Genomic DNA, 22,992 nt, shown 5'->3' with positions numbered 1-22,992 from the left:
TCCAGTTTTGATATTCTCGTTTAGTTATTGAGGTCATAATCCTGATGCAAATCCATTGCAAGATTGTTTTAAAGCTCTCCTCTTCATTAGTTGAGTTGGAGATCTCAGGAACGATATTTCCCCCTCTATTCTGCTCTGGTGAGACCCACCTATGTCCAGTTTTGGAGTCCTCAGCACAAGAAGGACGTGGACCTGTTGGAGCGGGTCCAGAGGAAGCCACGGAGATGCTCCAAGGTCTGGAACCCCTCTGCTGGGAGGACAGGCTGAGAGAGTTGGGGGTGTTCAGCCTGGAGAAGAGAAGGCTCTGGGGAGACCAGAGCCCCTTCCAGTGCCTAAAGGGGCTCCAGGAAAGCTGGGGAGGGACTCCTGATCAGGGAGGGGAGCGATGGGATGAGAGGGAATGGTTTTAAACTGAAAGAGGGGAGATTATTAGATTAGATATCAGGAAGAAATTCTTGACTGTGAGGGTGGTGAGCCCCTGGCCCAGGTTGGCCAGAGAAGCTGTGGCTGCCCCATCCCTGAAGGTGTTCAAGGCCAGGTTGGATGGGGCTTGGAGCAACCTGGTCTAGTGGAAGGGGTTGGAATGAGATGATCTTTAAGGTCCTTTCCAGCCCAAACTGTGATTGTATGATAACAAGATAGCTTGACAAGACCTATGTTGGTTGCTGTGGTGGGTTGATCTTGGCCCCATCTGAGCCCCTCAGCTGGCCGTGGTGTAATGTGGGGAACTGGGTCCCTGGCTTCTGTTCTTCACGTTGGGATGGGGGAAATGGCAGTAATTTGTGTGTGATGCTGGAAGGGCTGATCCCAATGATACACATTGGTCACAAAGACGGTGCAGCAACAGGTCAGCTCCCAGCGGCCTTCTTGGTGGTTACTGGTGACCTTTCCCTCCTCTTACGTGGGAGGTATCACAAAGCCAAGGGTGGGGATGTGAGTCTGTGGCAAATAACCACATTTTTCAAGTGCCCAACGAAAATAAGTTGGTGGACAAGGACGCTGGGTTTCCCTGCACCTTCCCTCTGTACCTTTCCATGCACTGGTACAGGTTAGTGGTTGACCTGTTGGAAAGCAGCTATGCAGAGAGGGACCTGGGAGTCCTGGAGGACAAGTAGTTGCCCTTGTGGCCAAGAAGGCCAGTGGTCTCCTGGGGTGCATTAAAAAGAGCATGGCCAGCAGGTCAAGGGAGGTCATCCTCCCCCTCTACTCTGCCCTGGTGAGGCCACATCTGGAGTACTGTGTTCAGTTCTGGGCTCACCAGTTGAAGAAAAATAAGGAACTGCTGGAGAGAGTCCAGCGGAGGCTGTGGAGATGCTCAGGGGACTGAAGCATCTCCCTGATGAGGGAAGGCTGAGAGCCCCGGGGCTGTTCAGCCTGGAGAGGAGAAGGCTGAGAGGGGATCTCATCAATGCCGATCAATATCTAAAGGGCGGGTGGCAAGAGGATGGGGCCACTCTTTTCTGTGGTGCCCAGCGACAGGACATGGGGCAACGGGCACAAACTGGAACATGGGAGATTCCGTCTCAACGTGAAGAAAAACTTCTTTAATTGAGGGTGGCAGAGCACTGGCATGGGCTGCCCAGAGAGGTGGGGGAGTCTCCTTCTCCGGAGAGATTCCAAACCCGCCTGGACGTGTCCTGTGCAACCTGCCGTGGAAGGGGGTGGAGATGATCTCCAGAGGCCCCTTCCAGCCCCTGCCACTCTGTGACTGTGGATCCAGCGCGTCTTCTTGGGCCTCTCTGGGGCGCCGTAAGGTGAAGACACGGGGGGAGGGGAGGGTGACGGTTAGAGAAAGGCTCCGTCCAGGTAAAGCTCCCCTCGCCGGCGGGGCCGGCACCGGGCTGGGGCCTCCGCTGCACCGGGGGGGGGGGGGGGGGGGGCTGTGCCCGGCCGCCCGTTCTCAAGGGGTTGATTACAACGCTCGTAATTAAGCGTTCTAAGCAGCTCCGCCATGTCTCCGGGTGCCTCATTTCCCGCCGTTAATTAACGCTCCAGGCTCCTTCCTTCGGATTATGGTTTTTCTTAACGGGAGCTTCCCCCCTTTATAACGGGGCCGGCGGCCCCGCCCGCAGCGTCGCTCTGCCCCGTGTCTTTAAACCGAGGGGAGACGCCACCAGCGCGGCCGTTGGGCCGAGTCCCGGTAACACCGGAACGGGGGCGGCCGCTCGGCCGGGGTGAAGGGGACAGAGCGACACCGGGCGGGAGGGACCGGGGCAGCCCCGGACGCCGCCGCCGCCACATGGCCGCGCGCACTTCCCCGGCCGGGCCCGTTAGGGGCGGGAGCGGCGCCGGCGGCCAATCAGGCCGCGGGGGCGGGGATTCCGAGTAGGCCGGTAAGAAAAGCGAGCCTGGCAGCCGCGGGCGGAGTAGCCAATGGGCGCGCGCGTCTCAGGAAAGGCAGGTGCTGTTGCCAATAGGCGTCCCGCGAGGGGCGGTGGCCGGGAGGGGGAGAGCCAATGGGCTCGCTGGCCGCTTAACGGACGGGCCGAACGGCTAATAGCATCGCGCGCGGGCGGGGCGCGCGGGGTGGCTAGCCGGTACGGGCCGCCATTGTGGCCAGTTCGATCGGTATCGGGAGCGGAGAGCGGAGCTCAGCGAGCCCGGAGCAGGGAGCAGCCCCCCCACGGCCGGCCTCAGTCACCATCACACCGCGGGAGGCGGCGCAAACAGCCAGTCACCACCACCGTCCGCACCGAACAGCCGCCGCCATGAGCAGCGAGGCCGAGACCCAGCCGCCCGCCGCCCCCGTCCCCGCGGCGGCCCCCGCCGCCCCCGCCGACTCTAAACCTAACGGCGGGACCGGGAACGGGGGCAGCGGCCTGGCCTCGGCGGCGCCTCCCGCCGGCGGGGACAAGAAGGTCATCGGTGAGGGGAAGGGGGGGACGGGTCGGCGACGGTTGGGAGGCCCCGGCGGTAGCGCGGACAACCCCCCCCTCCCTTCCCCTTCCCCACACAACCGCCATGGCTGAGGGGCGGCGCGAGCTCCCCCTCAGTGAGGGGCGGCGCGCGGTGGCGCGCGCGCGGCCGTTGGGCGCCCTCCCTCCTCCTCCTCCTCCTCCTCCTCCCGCGCGCGCCGCCGGGCCCCGCGTGTCGGCGGGTGGGGGCGGGGCGGCTCAAAATGTCCGCCACGCGGGGGCCTTTGTGTGCGCCGCCCCGCCACGTGCCGCCCTGACGCCGGCGCCTCTCTCTTCTCCCCCCCCCCCCCCCCCCCCGCCCCCAGCAACGAAGGTTTTGGGAACAGTGAAATGGTTCAACGTGAGGAACGGTTACGGCTTCATCAACAGGTGAGGGGGCGGCGGGGGGCGCCGCGCTGCGGCCTCGCGGGGGTTGGGCCCGAGTGCGGGTGTGCTTCATGTGGCCACGCGTGTTGGCGGGGGGTGGGGGGCGGCGGGTAGGGGTGCTTTTGCCTTCGTCACCTCTGTCACCCTGCTTGGTGAACGTGGTGGGATGCGTCCAACCTCCACGCCGGGATCTCTTACCCCGTCGGGTTATATCGGGATGGGTTTTGGTAGTTGAAGCCTCCAGTTCTGGGAGCACCAACATCATAAGGAGAAATGGACCTGTTGGAGCAGGTCCAGAGGAGGCCCCAAAGATGCTGCGAGGGCTGGAGCCCCTCTGCTGGGAGGACAGACTGAGAGAATTGGGGTAGTTCAGCCTGGAGAAGAGAAGGCTCCGGGGACACCTTAGACCCCCTTCCAGTCCCTAAAGGGACTCCAGGACAGCTGGAGAGGGACTCCTGATCAGGGAGGGGAGCAATGGGATGAGGGGGAACGGTTTTACACTGAAAGAGGGGAGATTGAGATGAATTACGAGGAAGGAATTCTTGACTGTGAGGTGGTGAGCTCCTGGTGCAGGTTGGCCAAAGAAGCTGTGGCTGCCCCATCCCTGGAGGTGTTCAAGACCAGGTTGGATGGGGCTTGGAGCAACCTGGTCTGGTGGGAGGTGTCCCTGCCTATGGTGGGGGGTTGGAACTAGATGATCATTTAAGGTCCCTTCCAGCCCAAACCATACTGTGATTATGTGAATCTTGGCCTTGCTGTCAGTGAATTTATTTTCATGGGGATACTTCTTACATTAAGATTATTTTTTTCTTTAATGATTGTTTATGGTTTTGGTTGGTTTTTTTTTTCCTCTTAAGGGTATAAAAATCTGCTGGTTGTTAGCTCACACAAAATATTTGTTTAGGGCCCTGCATGAAGTTCAGTCATATCAATGCAAGCAGAAATGGCTTTGAGTGCTTGGTAGTTACAAGTGTGCTCTCTTGAGGAAACCCTGAATGTACGGGGAAATGAGCAAAATTCAGATTCCTTTTATATCATAAGACTGGAGTGTATAAAGGGGTCTCAAGAAACAAGTGCCTAGAAGTTTCTTTTTATGGCAATATTTAATTTAAAGAAAAATGTGAAGACTTAAGAGTTGTGTAAATACTTCAAAGAGGTGTATCAGTGAAGGAGTCGTGGAATTGCTCTGCAAACCAGTTCTAGAAAAATGGGAACTGCTGGTACCCGTCAGTTTGGGGAGAGCTCCCCGTGGGTTATTTTGCAGAGGCCATGTTCCGAAGAACTGTTCCCCTTAAACACCTCGTATCTCAAACCCACAGTTTCAAAATTTGGCAGAAGACTTGGGAACCCCTCTTCAGGGAAGCAAGTGTAGATAGCGATGCTTGTATCAGTCCTTTTATTTACGTGTGTTTTAAATACTTCTTTCTTTTAACTGTCTGTTACCTTATGACCCAGTCTTAAAGTGTCTGCCAAGCTCCTTAATTTTTTGTCTGCAACTATAAAAACTTGACTCTAAGTCTGCCCAGTTTGCATTTTTCATGTGGGTTTTAATGTTCAATGTCGTATAGTCATTGGTGCTGTAAGCTTTAGTGTCTTTAGCTTTTGTAAAGGCGTATAAAGTCATAGGCCACAAACTCTCCCTCTAGGGAAGGCTTTTTTCCTGTTTCCCTCAGTAGTGGAAACGCTCAGTGATGTGAGTCAAGCAAGGATGCAACAGCAGCTAGTTAAGACATCCGAATGGCTTCCCCAGTCATTAATTTGGCAGCTGTTTAATCCCTGAGGTTGCCATTTTTAATGAGAAACCCAGCATGATCTCGTGTTATCAAGAGATTAGAGCCGCAGCCTAAGAACCGAACTGGAGGACATTTCCTCAACTCTGGAATCTCACTGGCTTGCTGCAAGGGAAACTTTGCGGGAGCTGCTGCCCTTGCTTGTCTTTGCTTCAGCCGGGTCTGCTTGCAGCTAAAATTAGCTTTGGAACTAAAATTTAGCTTTGATGTAGGTGCATGGTAACTTCAAATATTTCCTGTGTTCATTTAATGTTGAAAGTGCATTTCTGTTCTGAAATATTAGTTTGAATTCTGAGTATCTGTCAACTGTTTCTCACAGTTGTCAAAATAACAAGTGGATGTGCAGGACACGGGCTTGGTCCCCTTACCATAATTGGAGCTGCACGTCGATATCTATCTAGCTTTGTATTTAGTGCTCTGCTGGACTTAACAGTGGCCTTTTCTTAATCTGCCTGAATGTCTGATGCCTCTTTTTATTTTAGGTGTTTAAGGGTTGAGGGGAGAATTGTTTAGTGGAAAGATAAGCTAAAGGGCTTGTTAGGCCCTCAGAATGGGGGCTTCTCTTGTACCATTTCAAGTTTCCTTTGAGAAAGTGATGGCTATGACTACTACGCTGTCCAAGCACAGTACACGTGCTGCCTGTAGATGTGCTTGCTGGAAAACACCATCAGGAATCACAGGGCAGGCACTGGACTTCAAAATTGACCAGTAAATTTTTTATTTTTTTTTTTAACTAACCGTGCATACACCTCAAGCGATATCTGTATAACTGAACCATTCGTTGATCTAAGACTCCAGTGTCCTCTTAAATTGCAATTTCAAAAGGACTTTAAAAACAGGCAGCTGGTACAGTTGTCCAAAATCAAACTTGGGGAAGAGCATAGAGTGTGTGTGATGAGCACTTCCTACCACCATTTTTCAGTTGAGAGTGAAGGAAAGTGCTAAGCTTTTTTTTATTATTTTATTTTTTAACTGGAAATCTGTCACTGGGGTCTCCTGAAAGTTTTCAGCTTTTGGAGCATCTGGTAAGAGGTCTTGCATTGCAAAGATGAAAGTATTTAGGCCCAGGCTTTGCAAGGGCTTCTGGATGCTGCATGCTGGGGCCTTGGAGATGAGCTGCCTCATGGTGATCAGACTGGCTCTGCTCTATTGCCCTTTGACTACCTTTTTTCCAGTAACCTTTGGGGCTTGTAGGCATCATTTCCATGAGGAAACAAGGTGACTTATTTTTACTGGTGCTGTCTGACACAATAGCCATAGCTTGGATCAAGTTTTTGAAAAAGTCTTACTTTTCATCTTCCTGTTTTAAAGCCAGTGGTGAGGAACACCTGCCTTTTTTTTTTTTTTTTTTTTTTTTTTTTTTAAGATAATCTGGATTCTGTCTCCCATACCTGTAAGCTGTCTGATTTTGAGTGCATTTTAACACAAGCTTGCTTTTCAATGTCTTTAACCAGTCATTCTAGGAATTAAAAGCCGCTTTGCTATTGATTCAAACTGTTCCACAGACTAATGAAACTAATACCGCAGCAGAGTTCGGTTGGTACGATACAAGCTTGAAGGCATGGCTGCAAGTTTGTTATGAGTGGTGGAAACGGCATGTACAGCACTCAAACCAGTGCAGAGGGTGTTTTGACTGTACTTCCTAATTGCAGAACAGAAACTTTTCTGACTTGGTACCATGTTGTCGTTGTCCAGCCTCAGCGTGGAAACTCTACTGTGATCATGCTGAAGGACGCTTTTGGAGCCTTGTAGTTACAAACTTGAGCTGTGTTCTTTTTCTTGCGAGGGGAGAAACCCAAGCTCTTCCTTCTCTGTGCTCACAAATGCAACTTGACTAAGCCTACTGCTTTCGGTAGCCAGCTGGTGTTGTTGCTCCTTAAATGAGAGAAGCATGGAGGCTGTGAGGATGTAACTCTGGAGAGATCACGCAAGTCTTGAGTGGTGATACCGTAGCTTGTTTCAAAGATTGCGATAGCTGATCTTCCACACAGAGCACTGCCAGAAATGATTAACTGGTCACTGTTAGGTGTTCTTCAAACATCTCTGTCAGCAGGATGTGAAGGATGTGGGGTGTGCAGGAGGGAGGAAGAATGCTTTCATATGTGACTTATGGGACTTCAGTGTGTGCTCTGAACCTTGCACAAACCACCTGACAGTTTCTTGACTTCAAGCAGTAAGCTAGTAGGGGACTAGTTGAGAGCAGGTTGAGGAGCAAGGCTGATGCTGAAAGATAGTTAGTTCTCTTGACAGTTCCATGTCGTCCCTACCCCAGACAAATGAATTTGTAAACTGGGCTAATTTAGTATGTGTTTCATACATGAATTTAAATTTCCTGTTGTCTTGCAGGAATGACACCAAGGAAGATGTGTTTGTCCATCAGGTAAGACTTCCTTGAAGCTGGAACCTCTCTGAAACTTGCTGTGCTTGACCTATGTAAGTAGGATTGGAGTTGTGAAAGAACCTCATGTTTTCCAAGAACACAAACAGCTTTCTCACTGCTGGATTGCAGGTAGAGCCTGCGTGTCCACATCTGTCCCTCCTGAGCATGAGATACGTGGGGTTGAGCAGGCCAGTACCGTACGGTGATGAAAATTGCACTATCTGCAAATACGCTCTGTTGACGTGGGGATAACTGTTTGAAGCCCAGTGGAGTTGCCTTGTGGATTCATATGGTAGCTAGCAAGCATATGGAAATAAGGTTAAATGAAAAGCTTTCAGCAGGGAGAGAAATTAATTGGGCTGTAATAGGGATGAAGTGCCAGTGAAGAATTTGTTTCCAGGTAAAACTTTCATTGAATTTATGGCTCCAGGCTTTCAATGAAAACCTGAAAACATTTTAATAGGTACTTTTTCAATTGAACAGAGATTTACACTTAAATTTAATTTCTGGGGAGCACGTAAACTTCTGGAAACTAGACCAGCGTGAGACTGTGCACCACACCTGTGGTTTGTTTCATAGGGCAGGTTGGCCTTACTTTAGTCCTTGGTGTCAGACTTACAAGTCTCTGTGATCAGCTCTGTGGTTTTTTTACCCTGCCTGTTTTAGGATCTCTTGTTGTGAAGCAGCCCACATAGAGTTCTTAGTGGAGCATGGTTTACTTCTGGCGTTTAGGAGTCCACAGATTGTTCTTTTGTTTCGAGTTAGGGATATACTGCTGATGTTGTAAACAAAGGGCTGATGTTGTAAACAAAGGGAGGAAAAAGTAACCCCTGGAAAGAGTTTTGACTTGAGTTGGATTTGCCAACTCTCATCATCTTGCTTGTGCTACGTCTGAATTACCTGCTATTAAATGTAGAGGCATTTGTTTATAACAGGTTATTCTGTAATGGGTAGTGGAGAAAGGCCAAGTGACTCCACTGTGTGTACTGAGGCAGGAATATATACCCTGAAGGAAATCTTTCAGACTTTATTACTCGATTTGCACATAGGGTAACCTGTAAGTGACCTTGACTTAATGTTGGATTTCAGGACTTGTCATGTAACTACTGTCTGTGTTTCTAAAAGCACAGTTTGGCAGTGATTTGTTTTAATGTAATAATTTTCATGATAAAACAGTTTTAGGGGTCAATCTGAAATAAACAAGCTTGTTTTATGAGTTGAGCTGTGTGTGTTTTTTCCCATCCCCATTATCAAGCTTGGCTTTCATGAAGAGCTGTTGGACTCGGCTACTGTTGTAATCAGGCTTCCTGTATCCCTAAAGTCACTGCTTTATAGGCTGAGACTTGTGGGTATGTTTTTCCATAGATTTTGTTTCATTTAGGGGGGGAAAAAAAACTAGTCAAATTCTGTTGATGGTATTTTTTGTGAATTTGTTATGCTTGCGTTGCTATTCAGTTAGATAAGCAGAATGTGGCTGAGAACGGTGCGTATCGAGTAGTGTTTGACTCAACTGTCAAAAATTTCATCCACTGCTGAATAAGCACAGAAAATTCAGTGTGTTCTAGTAATGTCATTTAAGGTGCAGATACCAGTACAAAGGCTTGTCTGGTGCAGACACCTTGGAAGGGCTACTGCTTGGTGTATAAAGCACAGCTGGAGTAGTTTTGTGATTAATTGGTAAATGCTGTGGCAGAAGTGGTATTGGAAGCCTCAGAGAAGGAAATATCTTCATTTCTGGCCATCGACTTGTTTACATAGCGTGGGACATGCGGGCTACTACTCGCTGCGGTGGCGTGGGGAATGGTACAGGGCTGGAAATCTGAGTGTGTGATTGGAAAGGCTTATATATTGGTGTATATACTTCAGAGGAATGTATAAATACTGTGGGGGTGTTTAATGCTAAACTCTGGTTAGGAATACTATGGCTAGTGTGTGTTGGGGGTGGTGGTGTTTGTTTTCAAACTGCTTTTTCAGCTAGCAGGCAGCGTGTTGACAGATGTTTCCAGCCAATGGTAAAGCCATTGCACCTTTCAAATAGGCCAGGAGTATAGTAATGCAGGGAAATTTTATGGCTTCCTGGATTTTCAGCGTTTTAATTGCTCTTTCAGGAGTACAGATCTTCCTCCTAAGATATTAAAAAAAAAAAAAAGATTAAGGGATTTGAGTATTTAATGTCTTCAGATATGCTAAGTAGTATTCTCATGCTGTGCCTGTAAATGTAATTCTGCAATGTTATGTTGTTAGACTGCCATAAAGAAGAATAACCCCAGGAAGTACCTCCGCAGCGTGGGAGATGGAGAGACCGTGGAGTTTGATGTGGTTGAGGGAGAAAAGGTAAACATATCTCTCGGGTGTTAGAGCATGCACGGAAAACTTGGTCTGCAGGCTTTGGTGTGGTGCCTGTGGTTTGAGTCGATGCCTGATGACATCCAAATAGATGAATGGTTTTTCATTGCTTTACAGTGTGGATGTAAATTGTTGCTCAGTACTAAGTCATGTTATGCTGTGACTGATTTGATGCTGACTGTTTACCTAACACTATCCCTGCTCTTTAGGGTGCGGAGGCAGCTAATGTTACAGGTCCTGGTGGCGTTCCAGTGCAAGGCAGTAAATACGCAGCAGACCGTAACCATTACAGACGATATCCACGTCGTAGGGGTCCTCCACGCAACTACCAGCAAAACTACCAGAATAGTGAGAGTGGGGAAAAGAACGAAGGAGCAGAGAACATACCAGAAGGTCAAGCCCAGCAACGCCGTCCCTATCGCAGGCGGCGGTACCCACCTTACTATATGCGTAGGCCCTACGGGCGTCGACCACAATATTCCAACCCTCCCGTGCAGGGAGAGATAGTGGAGGTAATGTTTGCTTGAAGTGTGATGCTAAACTGGCTTGGTTGTTTTGGAGCAGGGTGATGGGACGCCACTTCTTGTAGATACTCCTGATGTTTTTGGTAAGGTTTGGCAGTAAGATGAAACACGGGAGCAGATGTTGATAAGCTGAAGGTCTTACGTTACTGTTTTTAAAAACCAGAGTGTGTTTGAATTTGTGTTAGCTTCCTACGTGATTAACTGGAAGAAGCACAAATTCTAATAGCGCGTATTCTTATGCTCTAGGAGTGCTGCCCACCTTATTGTACGTCTCAGAGTTAACCTGACAGCCCCCTTACACCCATCTTCCTCGTGGCTTGGCTAGTCGGGTGTTTGTAGGCTTCTGCGTGTGGCTGAGGTGGTTTGTTGCCTAATGTCTTCCAGGGTGCTGACAGCCAGGGTGCAGGAGATCAAGGCAGACCAGTCAGGCAGAACATGTATCGAGGTTATAGACCACGATTTCGCAGGTATGCTGCAGATCAACTTTTGTTTTTTTTAACCTTGCCTTTTAGCAACAGAGACAGAACATGGCGATGGTCAGATGCTGCATTGTTAAAGCCTAGCTTGACTTTCAGGGGTCCTCCTCGTCAAAGACAGCCTAGAGAGGATGGGAACGAAGAAGATAAAGAGAACCAAGGGGATGAGACCCAAGGTCAGCAGCCACCTCAACGTCGGTACCGTCGTAACTTCAATTACCGACGCAGACGCCCAGAGAACCCTAAACCACAAGATGGCAAAGAGACGAAGACAGCCGAACCACCAGCTGAGAACACGTCCGCTCCCGAGGCCGAGCAGGGCGGGGCTGAGTAAATACCGGCTTACCATCTCTACCATCATCCGGGTGCGTGTCCGGGGGTTCTCCAGGATACTATTTGAATGACTGACTCATTTTCTTTTTACATTTTCCTTTAATTTTTGCCTTAAAAAGGTTTGAACCATTCTTGCTCATGTGTGTTGTAACCAAACTGGCTGCACTCGAGCATGCTTGTTAATGTCTGCAGAGCCTGACTGTGAGGCTTTGCTGTACAAATGCTGATGAATTGCGAGGACTTGGTTGCCAGACCTTAATTTTCATTGATGGAGTCACTGCCTAGAATACCCTTAATCTTAAAATCTTGGCTGTGCTCAGTAGTTCAGGCTTTACGGCATCTTCATCCACCCAGAAATAGTAATTCCAGCGGTGCTGGTGTAGTGACTTGAACGTAGCTCAGAGAAACAGGTACTGGGACTTACTCAGCTCTGTGAGCATCCGAGTTTTTAGCGCTCGGTCCTGGAGGGGAAGTGAATAGCATTAAGACCTCTCAGCGTTAATTTCTAGAAAGTTGGCGCAGAATTTCAGGAATGTCTCAGCAGCGGTTTTTGTCTAAATAAAAAGATGCTGGAAAAGCTGGTAGAAACAGTCCTTTTCGTGGAGCACCCAGGGTGCCTGTGGTTGGAGCACTGAGGTGCGGGTATGGCTTGGGAGGGTTGCATGAAGGTCCGTGTTAGAACGTTCCTTTCAGTGCACGGCAGGCTGACTGGGATTTGGAGCTGTCTTCTGATGGACAGTTTTGTTAATTTCGGAATTTTCATTGCTAGGACTCCCTTTACTTGTCCTGCTTTTTTCTGGCACCTTCCTTGTCTGTTGTTCTTCCTCTCTTTCTGCATTTTCCCTCTTGCCAGCGTTCCTATCCCATTCCTCTTGTGTCTCGCTCATCGCTCCTTGCCTGGAGGGGCGCGTAAACGGAAAGATGCATTTAGGCTCTGGTGGGAGCGGTAACGGTACAGTCAGGAATGGGATGAACAGGGAATGCAGGAGCTGGGCACAGAGAGTTGTGTGGCGTCGGCAGCAGCCGCAGACCTCTCCCAGCTCCGAGAGCTTAGGGACTCATTCCCCAAGGGCTGGGATGCCGCTGGATTTGTCCTGCAGGTCTTCGAGCCTCGCTGCGGTGTTTTCTGTTTGCTTGAAGCAAACCTTTGTTTTGTCCTGGGATTCATCTTAACAGTTAACACAAGCTGGATGAATTCTTAATACTGTGGGCTTCAGAGAAACACCAGGATGACACTTGGTTGCTTTTTCTGTCTAATGATACTACAGGAGAATATAAACTGTGGTTTATGTGGTCTGGGCAGTGGCTTACTGAAGCCACGCTGCCTCTGTCAGGCGCAGGTAGAGATCTGCTCTTCAGCCACCTCCTGAAGATCTTCACTTGTCCCCATGCCTTCCCAGGGCTCGCCTCGGGGGTTGCCAGCTGCGTTTCCAGACCCGGCCCCACAGCGCTGAGCTGCGTGTGCCAGCGGAGCCTGGCACGAATCCGGCTGAGATGGAGGCCAGAGTGGGGAGAAGTGTAGATGGGATCCCTTTGTGTTTAAATTTCTTGTCTTCTCTTTCTGGAGTCCTTTGCCTTCGTTTTGCGTGGAAGATGGCAGTTTGGTCCCTGAAGGAGGGCTGATGGCAGGAGCGCAGTGGGGTGATGGGAGAGCTGTGGTTGCTCAGGTTTTTCTGTGGGAGACAGTTGGCTCAGTGGGAACTGGTGAATTACTGCTGGGTCCGTCGCAGACCAAACACCTGCGTAACCCTCTGACGCCTGCCTGATCCTGATCATCCTTTGTCTTTTCTCTTTTTCAGTTTAGTCATCAAAGAAAAGACTTAAGAAATGAAGAAGAAAAGAAAATGAAATTCCAGCAATAAGAAATGAACAAAAGAATTGGAACTGAAGACCTTAAGTGCTTGCTTTTTGCTGTTGACCAGATTACTAGAACTATCTGCATTATCTATGCAGCATGGGGTTTTTATTATTTTTACTTAAAGAAGTCTCCTTTTGGAAACGATAAACACGTTTTTTAAAAGCCTGTTTTTTCTCAATATACCTTTAAAGGTTTTTAAATTGTTTCCTATCTGGTCAAGTTGAGATTTTTAAGAACCTCATTTTTAATTTGTATGAAATATACACCTGATTTTTTCAAGTCAAACTGCAAGCATCTGTTAATAAAGGTCTTAAAGAATTACCTTGTGTGCTTGGTTGTTTTAAACCCACTTTTGGATGAAAGGTTTAAAGTTCAGTGTTCCTAAAAGGTTTTGGGGGCCGGGAGGGGGGAATGACTGCTTCATTTCTTCAGCATACAGGCTGTTGGGGTAAAAAGCAAACAAATCTAAGTAAAAAAAATTACCAAGTAATCGAGCCCCACTGCAGCTGGGGGGGGAAGGCTGTCGCAGGGGGAGGAGGGGAGGTGCGTGGTGTCAGTCCGGTGTGCTCTTGATGGTGTGCACGTCTTGATGGTGTGCTCTTGACCTGCTCTTACAGGTCTGATGTCTCCACAGCTGTGTCACTGTGAGAGTCACTGGTCCAGGGGAAGGGGAACTGGGGGAAAACCAGGGGAAATGCAGGTTCCCAGCTGGGTTTGGAGTCTGGGTGTGCACGGGCTTGGCTTGGCTGTCAGCTTGCTTCCACGTGGGGCTGCTTTGCCTATGGAGAGGGTTGGAGGAGCCAGACTGCTGCCCGGGAGCCTGTCGGGAGTGACAGGCTCCTGGTTGTCCCTGCGGTGACGTGCTGCGCAGGTTGTCGTCACGCCGGGGTGAAGGAGCTGCGCCTGGCAGCAGAGCTGGTGGTGAGGCTGGGTGAGTGCTGGGGCGGCTCCACCAGCTGCCCAGATGTTTCTTCTCCCGGGCGCTGCTGGTGCAGCCTCACCCATCCCTGCAGCTCGGGGTGCTGTGCTCTAATAACACCTGTTATTAATTACCGCTAACGAGTGCGACTGCCATCGAGGAGCACCCAGTGCCTGGGGGGTGGTATAGTTGTGTGATGAGAAGTCTCTATGCACTAACGAGCTCTACGCCTGTATCATGCAAATACTTGCTGGTTTTAATTGTTTTCCTGCGTGCTCAAGTGCCAGCCGTTAAATGCACGGGGCCGTTAGATTTTGCTCACTAAATACTTCTCAACATGCTTCAGACTGCATCCGTTGGAGCGCGGGCACCCTGCTGTCCAACAGCGCATGGTCAGTTATGCTCTCTGTTTCTGCTACACAGCTTTACTGATTGGATTTCTTCGCTTTAAAAAAAAAAAATTAGTAATTTAATAAATTGCTCTATGCTAATAATACTGATGGAGTGGTGCCCGTGCTGCAGGACGCAGCAGCCGTCCCGTGGTGGTTCTGCCTCGCACCCAAAGCTGCTTTTTGGCTTTGTGCGGGGTCAGAAATGACGTCGCTGGCTTGGCAGGTCCCTGGCGCTGCGCTGGGTTGGGGTGGGTGTTGCGCAGCCTGCCCGGGCTGCAGCCGCACCGCTGCGAGTCTCTGCGCGTTCCTGGGCCAGGGACAGGCTGTACCCCTGTGACAGCATCTGCGCGTCCCAGGGCCTTGCCCTGCTGCCTTTCGGGGTCACCGGGCCCCTATCGAGGAGCTCTGCCCAGTGTCCCTGCGCTGCTGTGGTGTCTGTGCCAACCTTCAGGTGGGAAGTAGGGGAATAGGGATAAAACCAGTACATTCAGTGTTTGGAGGGGGAGCTGGTGGTGGTTTGGGGGTCTGGTTTGCGTTCATAATGGTTTGCGTGTGAAGGAGGGTAATAATTCACTTGGAAAACAGAATTGCCTTTTCATGTGGACCTAAAAACCCAACTTGCCCCATCCCTGGAGGTGTTCAAGGCCAGGTTGGACAAGGCTTTGAGTGACCTGGTCTAGTGACCCTGCTCTGGCAGGGGGTGGGACTAGATGATCTCCAGAAGTCCCTTCCAACCCTGACCGTTCTGTGATTCTGTAGTGGGGGGGTGTCCCTGCCCGTGGCAGGGGGTTGGAAATGGATAGTTGTTTAAGGTCCCTTCCAACCCAAACCATTCTATGAACTTTGCAGGTGACGCACCTCCATTAGGCTTCGGACTGACTCACCTCCTGGTGCCTGACGTGTAGGGCTACAGCGCTCCTCCACGGATAACCCCAGGATAGCAATAAGTGCTCCAGGCAGCTTTACCCCGTTTTTAAATGCAAACCCCGTGCTGCCACATCTCTGCGTGCAGGGACGGTGTCTGGTGTCCGGCAGGCGGGTGCCGGAGTGACCAGGGCCACCAGCCACGTGGAGTCAGTGTTGCTCTGTGCGGAAAAGGCTTTCCACTAAATTCCTCTAAAGCAGCACATGTCGGAGCAGCTCCTTTGCCCTCAGCGTCCCAACAGCTTCCCCAGGGCACTTGGGGACACGTTTTCTTAAAGCAATGCTTTTCTAGGGTTTATTTTCATGAAACCTGGCTGGAAGTGGGGGTTTCCCAGAACGTCCATCACATGGACCCTGCGATCAGAGCCTTAAAGCAATGACAGAGGTGCCCCAGTATAGGCGATGGTGCTTTAATGGGGTCAGGCTGGGGGGAGGAAGAGCATCCCACAGCGGGGCTGGGTGCGGGAGGTGCTGCTGCCCATCACACGCGGGAGTCCATGGCGTACATCTTGCTGGTGGCCGTTCGGCCCCGGGGCTGGGGAAGCCTCCGGGGTTGCCAGCGGCTGCTGGTGTCTGCCCGGAAAGAGTTGGGGTTGTGTCATGGCCAGCAATGGAGGGGGGGGGGCTCGGGGGATGTGTGCCACAGCGTGGGGACACGGCAGGAGAAATGAACCTGGACAGACAGTGCTGTGGGGTCGACTTCCACCCCGCAGGACCAGGCATAAGGGCTGGAGATGGTGGCCAGCGAGGCATCACCTGCCCTTGTGGTGGGACATTTCCACCGGCACATCCTTGTGGCCACCGGCTCAGGCTTTGGCTGGGCACAGCGATACAGCTCCAGCATGGCCACTGCTTTGGGTAGACGTCAACACGCCTTCACCAGGACCCCCAGGTCCCACAGGTGCGGATGGAGTGTTTCTGCACCTCCGCCATGCCCTTACAGGGCTTATGGAGTGCTCAGGCGGCGCAGTCCTGCCTGGCATGACCCAGCCTCCCCCACCAAGGTGCACTGCCCAGACATGAAGGGGTTCCCCTTGATCTGGCTGGAGCCTGAGAGAAGTTCCTGCACCCCCTGAGCTGCTCCTTCACCCTACATATGTCCCTGCAGGCCAAAAAGCTTCTGGGGGTGGGATGGAGTGGGACAGGACAGACTGACCTGGGCAGGTGTAGAGGCAGCAGGTCAGCAGGACGGAGGCCACGAAGCAGCCCGTCGATCCGGCCATCCCCAGCCAGCACGACCACCCGAAGTCGTAGTGGACTCCCAGGAATATATTGTGAGACACCAGCATGGCCCTCTCCATGTAGACATCCACCGCATACCAGACAGAGCCCACAAGCCCCAGGATGCCTAGGAGGAATGGGGCTGGTTAAGAAGGAACCATACAACTCCCCCCATGCTCCCAAAGACCCCTCTGAGGGGGTGTCCCCGGCTCCCGGCACCCCCCTGGCTCCCTGTGGGATGTGAGGTCCATCTGCCCCCAAGCTCTCCCAGACACACACTCCCAAGTCCAAGGATGACACCGGCTCCGTAGCACATCTTCAGTTTGACACGAGGCTCTTCCTTGAGGAACTTGATGCAGTCAAGTCCAAGCAGCAACGTAGCCAAAGCCAGGCCAGCCAGGAGGTCCGCTGTGATCAGCAGGGTCCGTGTCACCACGATCTTCACTGGGCAGGGAAGGGAAAAAAAAACAGAAAGGGGACTGAGGAATGGTGAGAGGAACTGGTCTCCCCGCTCCAGATTGCTGCCTGTGCCCTTGCTGGAGTCATCCAGCTCACCAATGCACACGTCCATAGAAGATGTCTGTGTTGGAAGCCACCAGCCCCTGCCCTGCCATGTGCCATAGGCAAGGTGCTCACCAGGCTCATCTGAAACCTTGCGACAGGACTCAACAAGGCCGTTATTAGACCAGCCCAGGAAACCGCACAACTTAAGGTGCACCAATCAGCACCTGGGATGGGGTCATCTACTCAAGATCTTCTTGCACAGGCTTGGACAGACGACGCTGCTGTCCAGACTGTCTGGTTTTTCCTCCAAGTTGTGTAGCTGGTGTTTTGAACAGCGAAATGTCAACATACCGGTGAAAAACATGAGAGCTGGCACGGTTCCCATCACCGGCTGTGTGCCATGGGACTGCTGCCTACAAAGCTTTTTCCCCAGAGCAGCACAACAGCCATGGTCCATGCTGACATCTTGTTCCCGTCCCCACTGCCTGGACCTGCGTTGTCCCCTGTCATCACCTTATACAAGGGTTCTCAAGTGCAAGGCCTGATGCCCCCTGTGCAGGCCAGGAGAAGTCACTATACCATGACACTACTGCCCGTGAGCTGAGGACACGAGTCCTTGGCCAGTGGGAATGGTCCTCACCCCTGCATGCGACATCAATGGGGTTGCAAATCCCACCATGCGGTGGGGAGCAGGAGCTGTGCCTGGGCTCTGGGTGCCAAAACACTTGTGTTGTGAGGTGGCACAGCTGCATGGCCCCTCTCCTGCTCGGTGACACCATGACAGACCTGCCTGAACAACGGGTTGCTGTCCAGGCTGTGCTGATGTGGCAGGAGACCAAGAGAAGCCCCTGGGCCCACATGGCTAACTGATGAAGGTCAGCTCTTTGCAACGAGGATCACCTTCTCAAAAAGGGAAGAGGGGAAACTCTTAGCTGTGAACTTAAAAAAATGCCACCAGGCCATGCCAGCTTACCTGGATGGTCAGCCAAAATGGAGTCATACTGGTCACAGGTCCTGACCCCGTCCTGCATGTTGGTGACACATTCCCTCCAAAGCCCCCGGCATTTGTGACTTACCTGGAAGCAGGAGAAAGGCGCTCAAGCAAAAAGCACTAAAAAACACCAAAACGCTCCCCAGAGATATCCCAGCCCAGCAATGCTGATCTTCAGGCTCTCACCACCACAGCTGGACACGTCCCGGTGACTCCCTACTCATACCATGTTCTTTGTCTCCTCTTTCTGTTCCGGCATTTCCTTATCTCTCTAATCCTCCAATCCTCCAACTCATGCAGAAAGCGGTGGGTTTGTCTCACCGTGTCCCCTTTCCAAGCCCATGGAGACATGGTGCAACCCCACGAATGTCAAGGTGCTCACCCTGCTCCCAGCTGCTAACCGTGAACATGGCTGCTCCGCTAACCCTGAAGATGGTTGCTCTGCTCACCTCCAGGCTGTCATCAGCATTCACCATCCAGCAGTCAGTGCACGTGGCAAGGAGCAGGAAGAGGGTCGAGAGAAGCGCAAGACCGAACGCTGTCATCTGCAAGGCCACGCTCATGGGGTCACCTGCAAGGGCACAGAGACATCCACCACCTCTGCTCTGGCCACTTCCCAGATACCTGATCCACCAAGGACAAAGTGCCACCTAGGCCAGGGTGTCCGCTGGATCCCTATGGGTCATGTGGGGTCATGGTCCTCAGTGCTGCCAAAATGCTCTAATACCTTTAGCCAAGGTTGGGCCACCAGGTTTGCATGTAGGCAAGGACTTCAGAGATATATTGATTTTGCGGTGGAGACACACCCGTACTGGGTTGCTCTCTAGATGTTCTCTCTTCCAAATAGACTGTCTGAAGCTGCTAACCAGCAGCACTTGCCCTTTGGGAATCAAGAGCTGCTGGAAAATGTTGTCAAACAACTCCTGTTGTCAAAGCCTGTGATCTGACCGTGTGTCTCCTGATGCCCTGAAGTTTTCTTGATGCTTCCATCCCTGCATCCATGAGATTCCATGGGAAGATCACCTGCCTTTTCTTGATATTTTTTATTGAAGAAAAGCAACGAAGTGCTGAAGCATCCAAGATGGAGCAGAAGCAATTGTCCCATGGAGATGTCCTAGTCTCAAGCGGCAAGGCCAAAGAAAGCATCTCCCATGACAGAGGTGGATGATGGCTGCTGGGGCTTGATGTGGGTGCCCTTGGGTGCTGCTGAGGCTTTCCAAAGACCGGAGGGGATGGGACCATCTTTTTTCCATCCTTGCCAGAGATGGAGGGACCTTGCAGAGAGGGGAGTTAAGCCCAAGGTATGGAGCAGAGGACGTCGTATCTCCAACGCCTGGACATGAATTCTGCTTTGCTGTGTTTTGCAACCCAAGATGCTAAATATTTTAATGCCTGAAGCTGTGACAGCCCTTTGAATGAGTTCCCATGAATAAGTTAATTAATGAGACTGGGTGGGTCTGCATGGGTTAATTATTGTGGGATGATGACTCTTTACCATGGTGGCGTTTGTGACCTTCAGCCAGATGCTGGCATGGCACAGGCTTCCCCTCAGGGCAGAGGTGGGAAGGAGGGTCGCATCCCTCACACCCGGTGTGCAACATCTCCCACCACATCCGCTCCTGGGACGTCGCTGGGAGCAGAGGGACCACTCACCCTGTCTCTTCCAGCATCTCCATCGGCTTCGCTCCGAGTGTGTATGTCATTATCAGGCAGCGTCTTAGACCCCAATTTACAATATTTTTTAATTTCCCAGGCTCCCTTCTGAGCCGACTTTCCGTAACCTTACTTTTTCCACGAGCCCCTCGCTGGTTTGGAGCCTTTGAAGAAAATCTGTTCAGTCATTTGACTTATATGAGCAACAAAAAACAGAGATGAGGAGAGAGGAGAGGGCTGTAGGAGGAGAGGAGAGGAGAGGAGAGGAGAGGAGAGGAGAGGAGAGGAGAGGAGAGGAGAGGAGAGGAGAGGAGAGGAGAGGAGAGGAGATAAAAAAGAACAGAAAAGAGAGAAGAGAAGAAAAAAAAAAAAAAAAAAAAAAAAGAAAAGAAAAGAAAAGAAAAGAAAAGAAAAGAAAAGAAAAGAAAAGAAAAGAAAAGAAAAGAAAAGAAAAGAAAAGAAAAGAAAAAGGAAAAGGAAAAGAAAAAGGAAAAGGAAAGGAAAAGGAAAAGGAAAAGAAAAAGAAAAAGAAAAAGAAAAAGAAAAAGAAAAAGAAAAAGAAAAAGAAAAAGAAAAAGAAAAAGAAAAAGAAAAAGAAAAAGAAAAAGAAAAAGAAAAAGAAAAAGAAAAAGAAAAAGAAAAAGAAAAAGAAAGGATCCTTAACCCTGCCAAAATCCATCCCTGGACCCTGTTAGCAATAAAAAGGTGCTTGGGGTGGGGGGTGGGGGGGAGCAGCGTTACCTTCACCACAGGCTCATCCTTGCTGGGATGGGACGATGGCCAATGCTCTTCGTTGCCAGTGGCCGGGGCTGTGGACGTGGGTCTTGAAGGCTTTCAAGCGCCGATGGGACGGGATCCTGACCCGCCTGATGGAGTCGGGGAACGCAGCGCCTGCCGGAACCCGTGATGGGCTATTTAAGGTTTCTCCAGGGCGCGTCAGGTGGGCTGAGCGCTCCACGACGTGACGGGCATCCCTGCGGTTCAAACGGTAATAGGTTGGAAACGGAACCTCCCCAAAAAACAGCACGTGGGGAAACCTGCGGGAACTCACTGGGAACACTCCCCAGGTGAGGGACTCTGTGTCCTGGGCGAAGATCCCACATTTTTTAATTAGACCTTTTAATTACCGCCTAAGGGTGAGTGGCCCAAGACGTGTTGGTTCCCCAGGAGTGGTGCAGGAGAGTCAGAGGGGCGGAGGTGGCTGGAGAGAGAAGCTAAAACACACGGAGGATAATTAAAACCCTTTGGCCAGGGCCATGCAGCCAATAATTAAGACCCTTTGTTGTGTTTTGGATTTTCCCCCACCCCCAAAAAAAAATTAAATGGCAAACCAGTGATAACCACTGTGGTGGCGATGGCTCAGCTACCGCGTCCCACCATCTCCCGAGGAGGTTTTCGTGATGCTGGGAAGTGGTACCCGGCTGCCGCACCCTCGTCTCCTGCAGCCACGGAAAACACATCACGATTTCTATTTCGTGCGTTCTATTTCAGATGCACTTGGGTTTTTTAGGTTTGTTTGGGGTTTGGTTTTTTGTTTTGTTTTGGGTTTGGTTTCCCCCCCCCCCCCCTCCAGATAATCCTCTGGAGCGCTGAGCCGTGGGGATTTTGGCAACGCACCGGGATCTTGGCAAATCCTCGAGCTTCAGCCCCGCAGAGGCACCCGGGTGCTTGACGTGGCCTTTATTTGGGATTATCCTGTTTTCCCGGGATTTTGGCACATGGCGCAAGTCCAACGCTTGGGCACGTAGCAGTGAATTAGCGCTGAAAACATCCAGGAGGGTTTGTGCACCTTCATTTTTCCAACGTTTACAGCTCAGGAATTTATCGTACTTGGGAATCCGCGATACCTAAAATGCTGGTGTGGCCCCAAGCGATACAAAACTGCAGCTGCGCGCCCTGGCGACACCTATAAAATTGGTTTATTTTTATTTTCTGCTCATTAAAGAGGCAGTTTATTATATATCGAACTAATCTGCCTGGTCGATTCTCAGCTGAACCCTTTCGGAGGGTCGAAAAGATCCAGGCAGAGGGGCAGATCTATCGGCCGTCGAATAATTAGGATCGTTCCCCTGGTTAAACGAAGGCGAAAAATCAGAACTTGCGTCTCGCCAGGTTTGTAAAAACCCGCGTGTTAAAAGGATCGTGCTGACGGGAGACCCAAACCTTTGTGTTTTAGCACAGGTTGTGCAGGGGAAACCTACTATAGCTGGAAGGGAAAAAAAAAAAAACAAACCTAAATAAAAATATTTCTTTGATGGTACCATCTCGTAGAGGTGGAGGGGACTCTGTAGATGCTGTTGGGGCGGGCCAAGAAATAAAAATGACAAAAAAGGCTAAAAATGACTAAAACCGGCTAAAAATGACTAAAACCCACCATTGAATACAAAGAGTCACGGCTCAGCGGCGTGAGAAAAGCGCCTCTGCGTGCGGACGGGCTGCGGGGCCCCGGCCAAGGGCTGCGCTGCCGCGGGAACGTCTTCGGGCTAAATATAACACGGGGCGCTGAAATGGATTTTAAAATTATTTTAAGTCTTTTCTTTTCTTTCCATATTTTTTAAGGAAAAAAAAAAAAAAAGAAAAAAAAAAAAAGGCAAATCTTTGTCCTACCCTATTAATCCCATGGAATTTCAGCGCCGTGGCGATTCCGTGGGATTTGCTTGCTGCGGCCTTGGCATCTGGGGGGGGTGTGTGTGTAATTTTCCCTTTTCCCCCTCATTTCTACCTATTTAAAAATGAATATTATTGCACAGGGTTTTGGATGCAAGCGAGAGTTATGACCCGAAACCTAAATATTGTTCATCGCCCTGATGTTATTAAATAAAAGAAGTGTGTTTGGGGGGGAGGGGGTTGGAAATCCCATGTTTTAGCCGGGATGCGACGTGGACAGTGGGAGATCCCACGTATCGCAGAGAACCCGGCGTCCCGTTCCCATATTTTATCCCGCTTTGCCCCGTGCGGAACACACAAGGGATTGTCTGGAGGACAGTGGGGGCCTTTATACCCCCAAATATGTTATCGGCGCTCAGCTATTTTCCCACCCCCGCACTCCCCCCCCCCCACCACCACCTTTGATGTGCTTCCAGCCTGGGCGTTCATCTCCAGGCAGCCCTCGGGTGACCCGGGGAGATGTCACGGAAGCCACCGAGGACCCCAAATCCCCGTTTTTGGAGATGGGATGGGGTGTATACGTGCACCAGGTGCTGCCGGCAGGACGAGGACGCCGAGATATGACACCGGCCGTGCGAAAACCTGGAGGGAAAGCATCACCCCTCAAGGAAAACCAGGCACGGCATCGCGTGGGGTAAAGCCAAAAATCAACTTAAATTAGCAAAGTGCCCAATTAGGCACCAGCCAGCTCTGAATTCATGGAAAACGGGAGAAAATAAAGGAGAGCCCAGCG

At 50.9% G+C, this 22,992-nt stretch overlaps 2 protein-coding genes across 3 annotated transcripts; one reads left to right on the top strand and one right to left on the bottom strand.

The window, feature by feature from the left end:
- Window positions 1-2,549: 2,549 nt before the first annotated feature.
- Window positions 2,550-13,309, top strand: YBX1 (Y-box binding protein 1). 2 transcript variants are annotated; one of them, XM_082493404.1, is made up of 8 exons: window positions 2,550-2,865; window positions 3,221-3,284; window positions 7,418-7,451; window positions 9,696-9,785; window positions 10,007-10,309; window positions 10,706-10,788; window positions 10,885-11,162; window positions 12,930-13,309. In XM_082493404.1, exons 1-7 carry the CDS (start codon window positions 2,709-2,711, stop codon window positions 11,129-11,131), a joined length of 978 nt encoding a protein of 325 aa, XP_082349530.1. In that variant the 5' UTR covers window positions 2,550-2,708; the 3' UTR covers window positions 11,132-11,162; window positions 12,930-13,309. The 2 variants fall into 2 exon arrangements, with proteins under 2 accessions (XP_082349530.1, XP_082349531.1); XM_082493405.1 differs by having other exon boundaries at window positions 2,551-2,865; window positions 10,897-11,162.
- Window positions 13,310-15,704: 2,395 nt separating this feature from the next.
- On the bottom strand, window positions 15,705-18,502 carry LOC309679938 (claudin-16-like; the record flags this gene model as incomplete). The annotated part of the gene is made up of 5 exons (XM_082493408.1): window positions 15,705-15,796; window positions 16,380-16,571; window positions 16,724-16,888; window positions 17,922-18,024; window positions 18,389-18,502. The coding sequence occupies 5 exons, from the start codon at window positions 18,500-18,502 to the stop codon at window positions 15,705-15,707; spliced, it is 666 nt and encodes a 221-aa protein (XP_082349534.1).
- Between the last annotated feature and the right edge of the window lie 4,490 nt (window positions 18,503-22,992).

The sequence above is a fragment of the Vanellus vanellus genome (genome assembly GCF_965231255.1).
Source record: "Vanellus vanellus genome assembly, chromosome: 20".
In the NCBI taxonomy this organism is placed as follows: Eukaryota; Metazoa; Chordata; class Aves; order Charadriiformes; family Charadriidae; genus Vanellus; species Vanellus vanellus.
This window is presented reverse-complemented; position numbering and strand designations above follow the sequence as displayed.

Excerpts from the sequence above, each read along its gene's own strand:
- YBX1 (XM_082493404.1), top strand. The coding sequence starts at position 2,709 with ATGAGCAGCGAGGCCGAGACCCAGCCGCCCGCCGCCCCCGTCCCCGCG. Across the intron at positions 7,452-9,695 it reads AAGATGTGTTTGTCCATCAG|ACTGCCATAAAGAAGAATAA; the intron begins GTAAGACTTCCT and ends TTATGTTGTTAG. Across the intron at positions 10,310-10,705 it reads TGCAGGGAGAGATAGTGGAG|GGTGCTGACAGCCAGGGTGC; the intron begins GTAATGTTTGCT and ends AATGTCTTCCAG.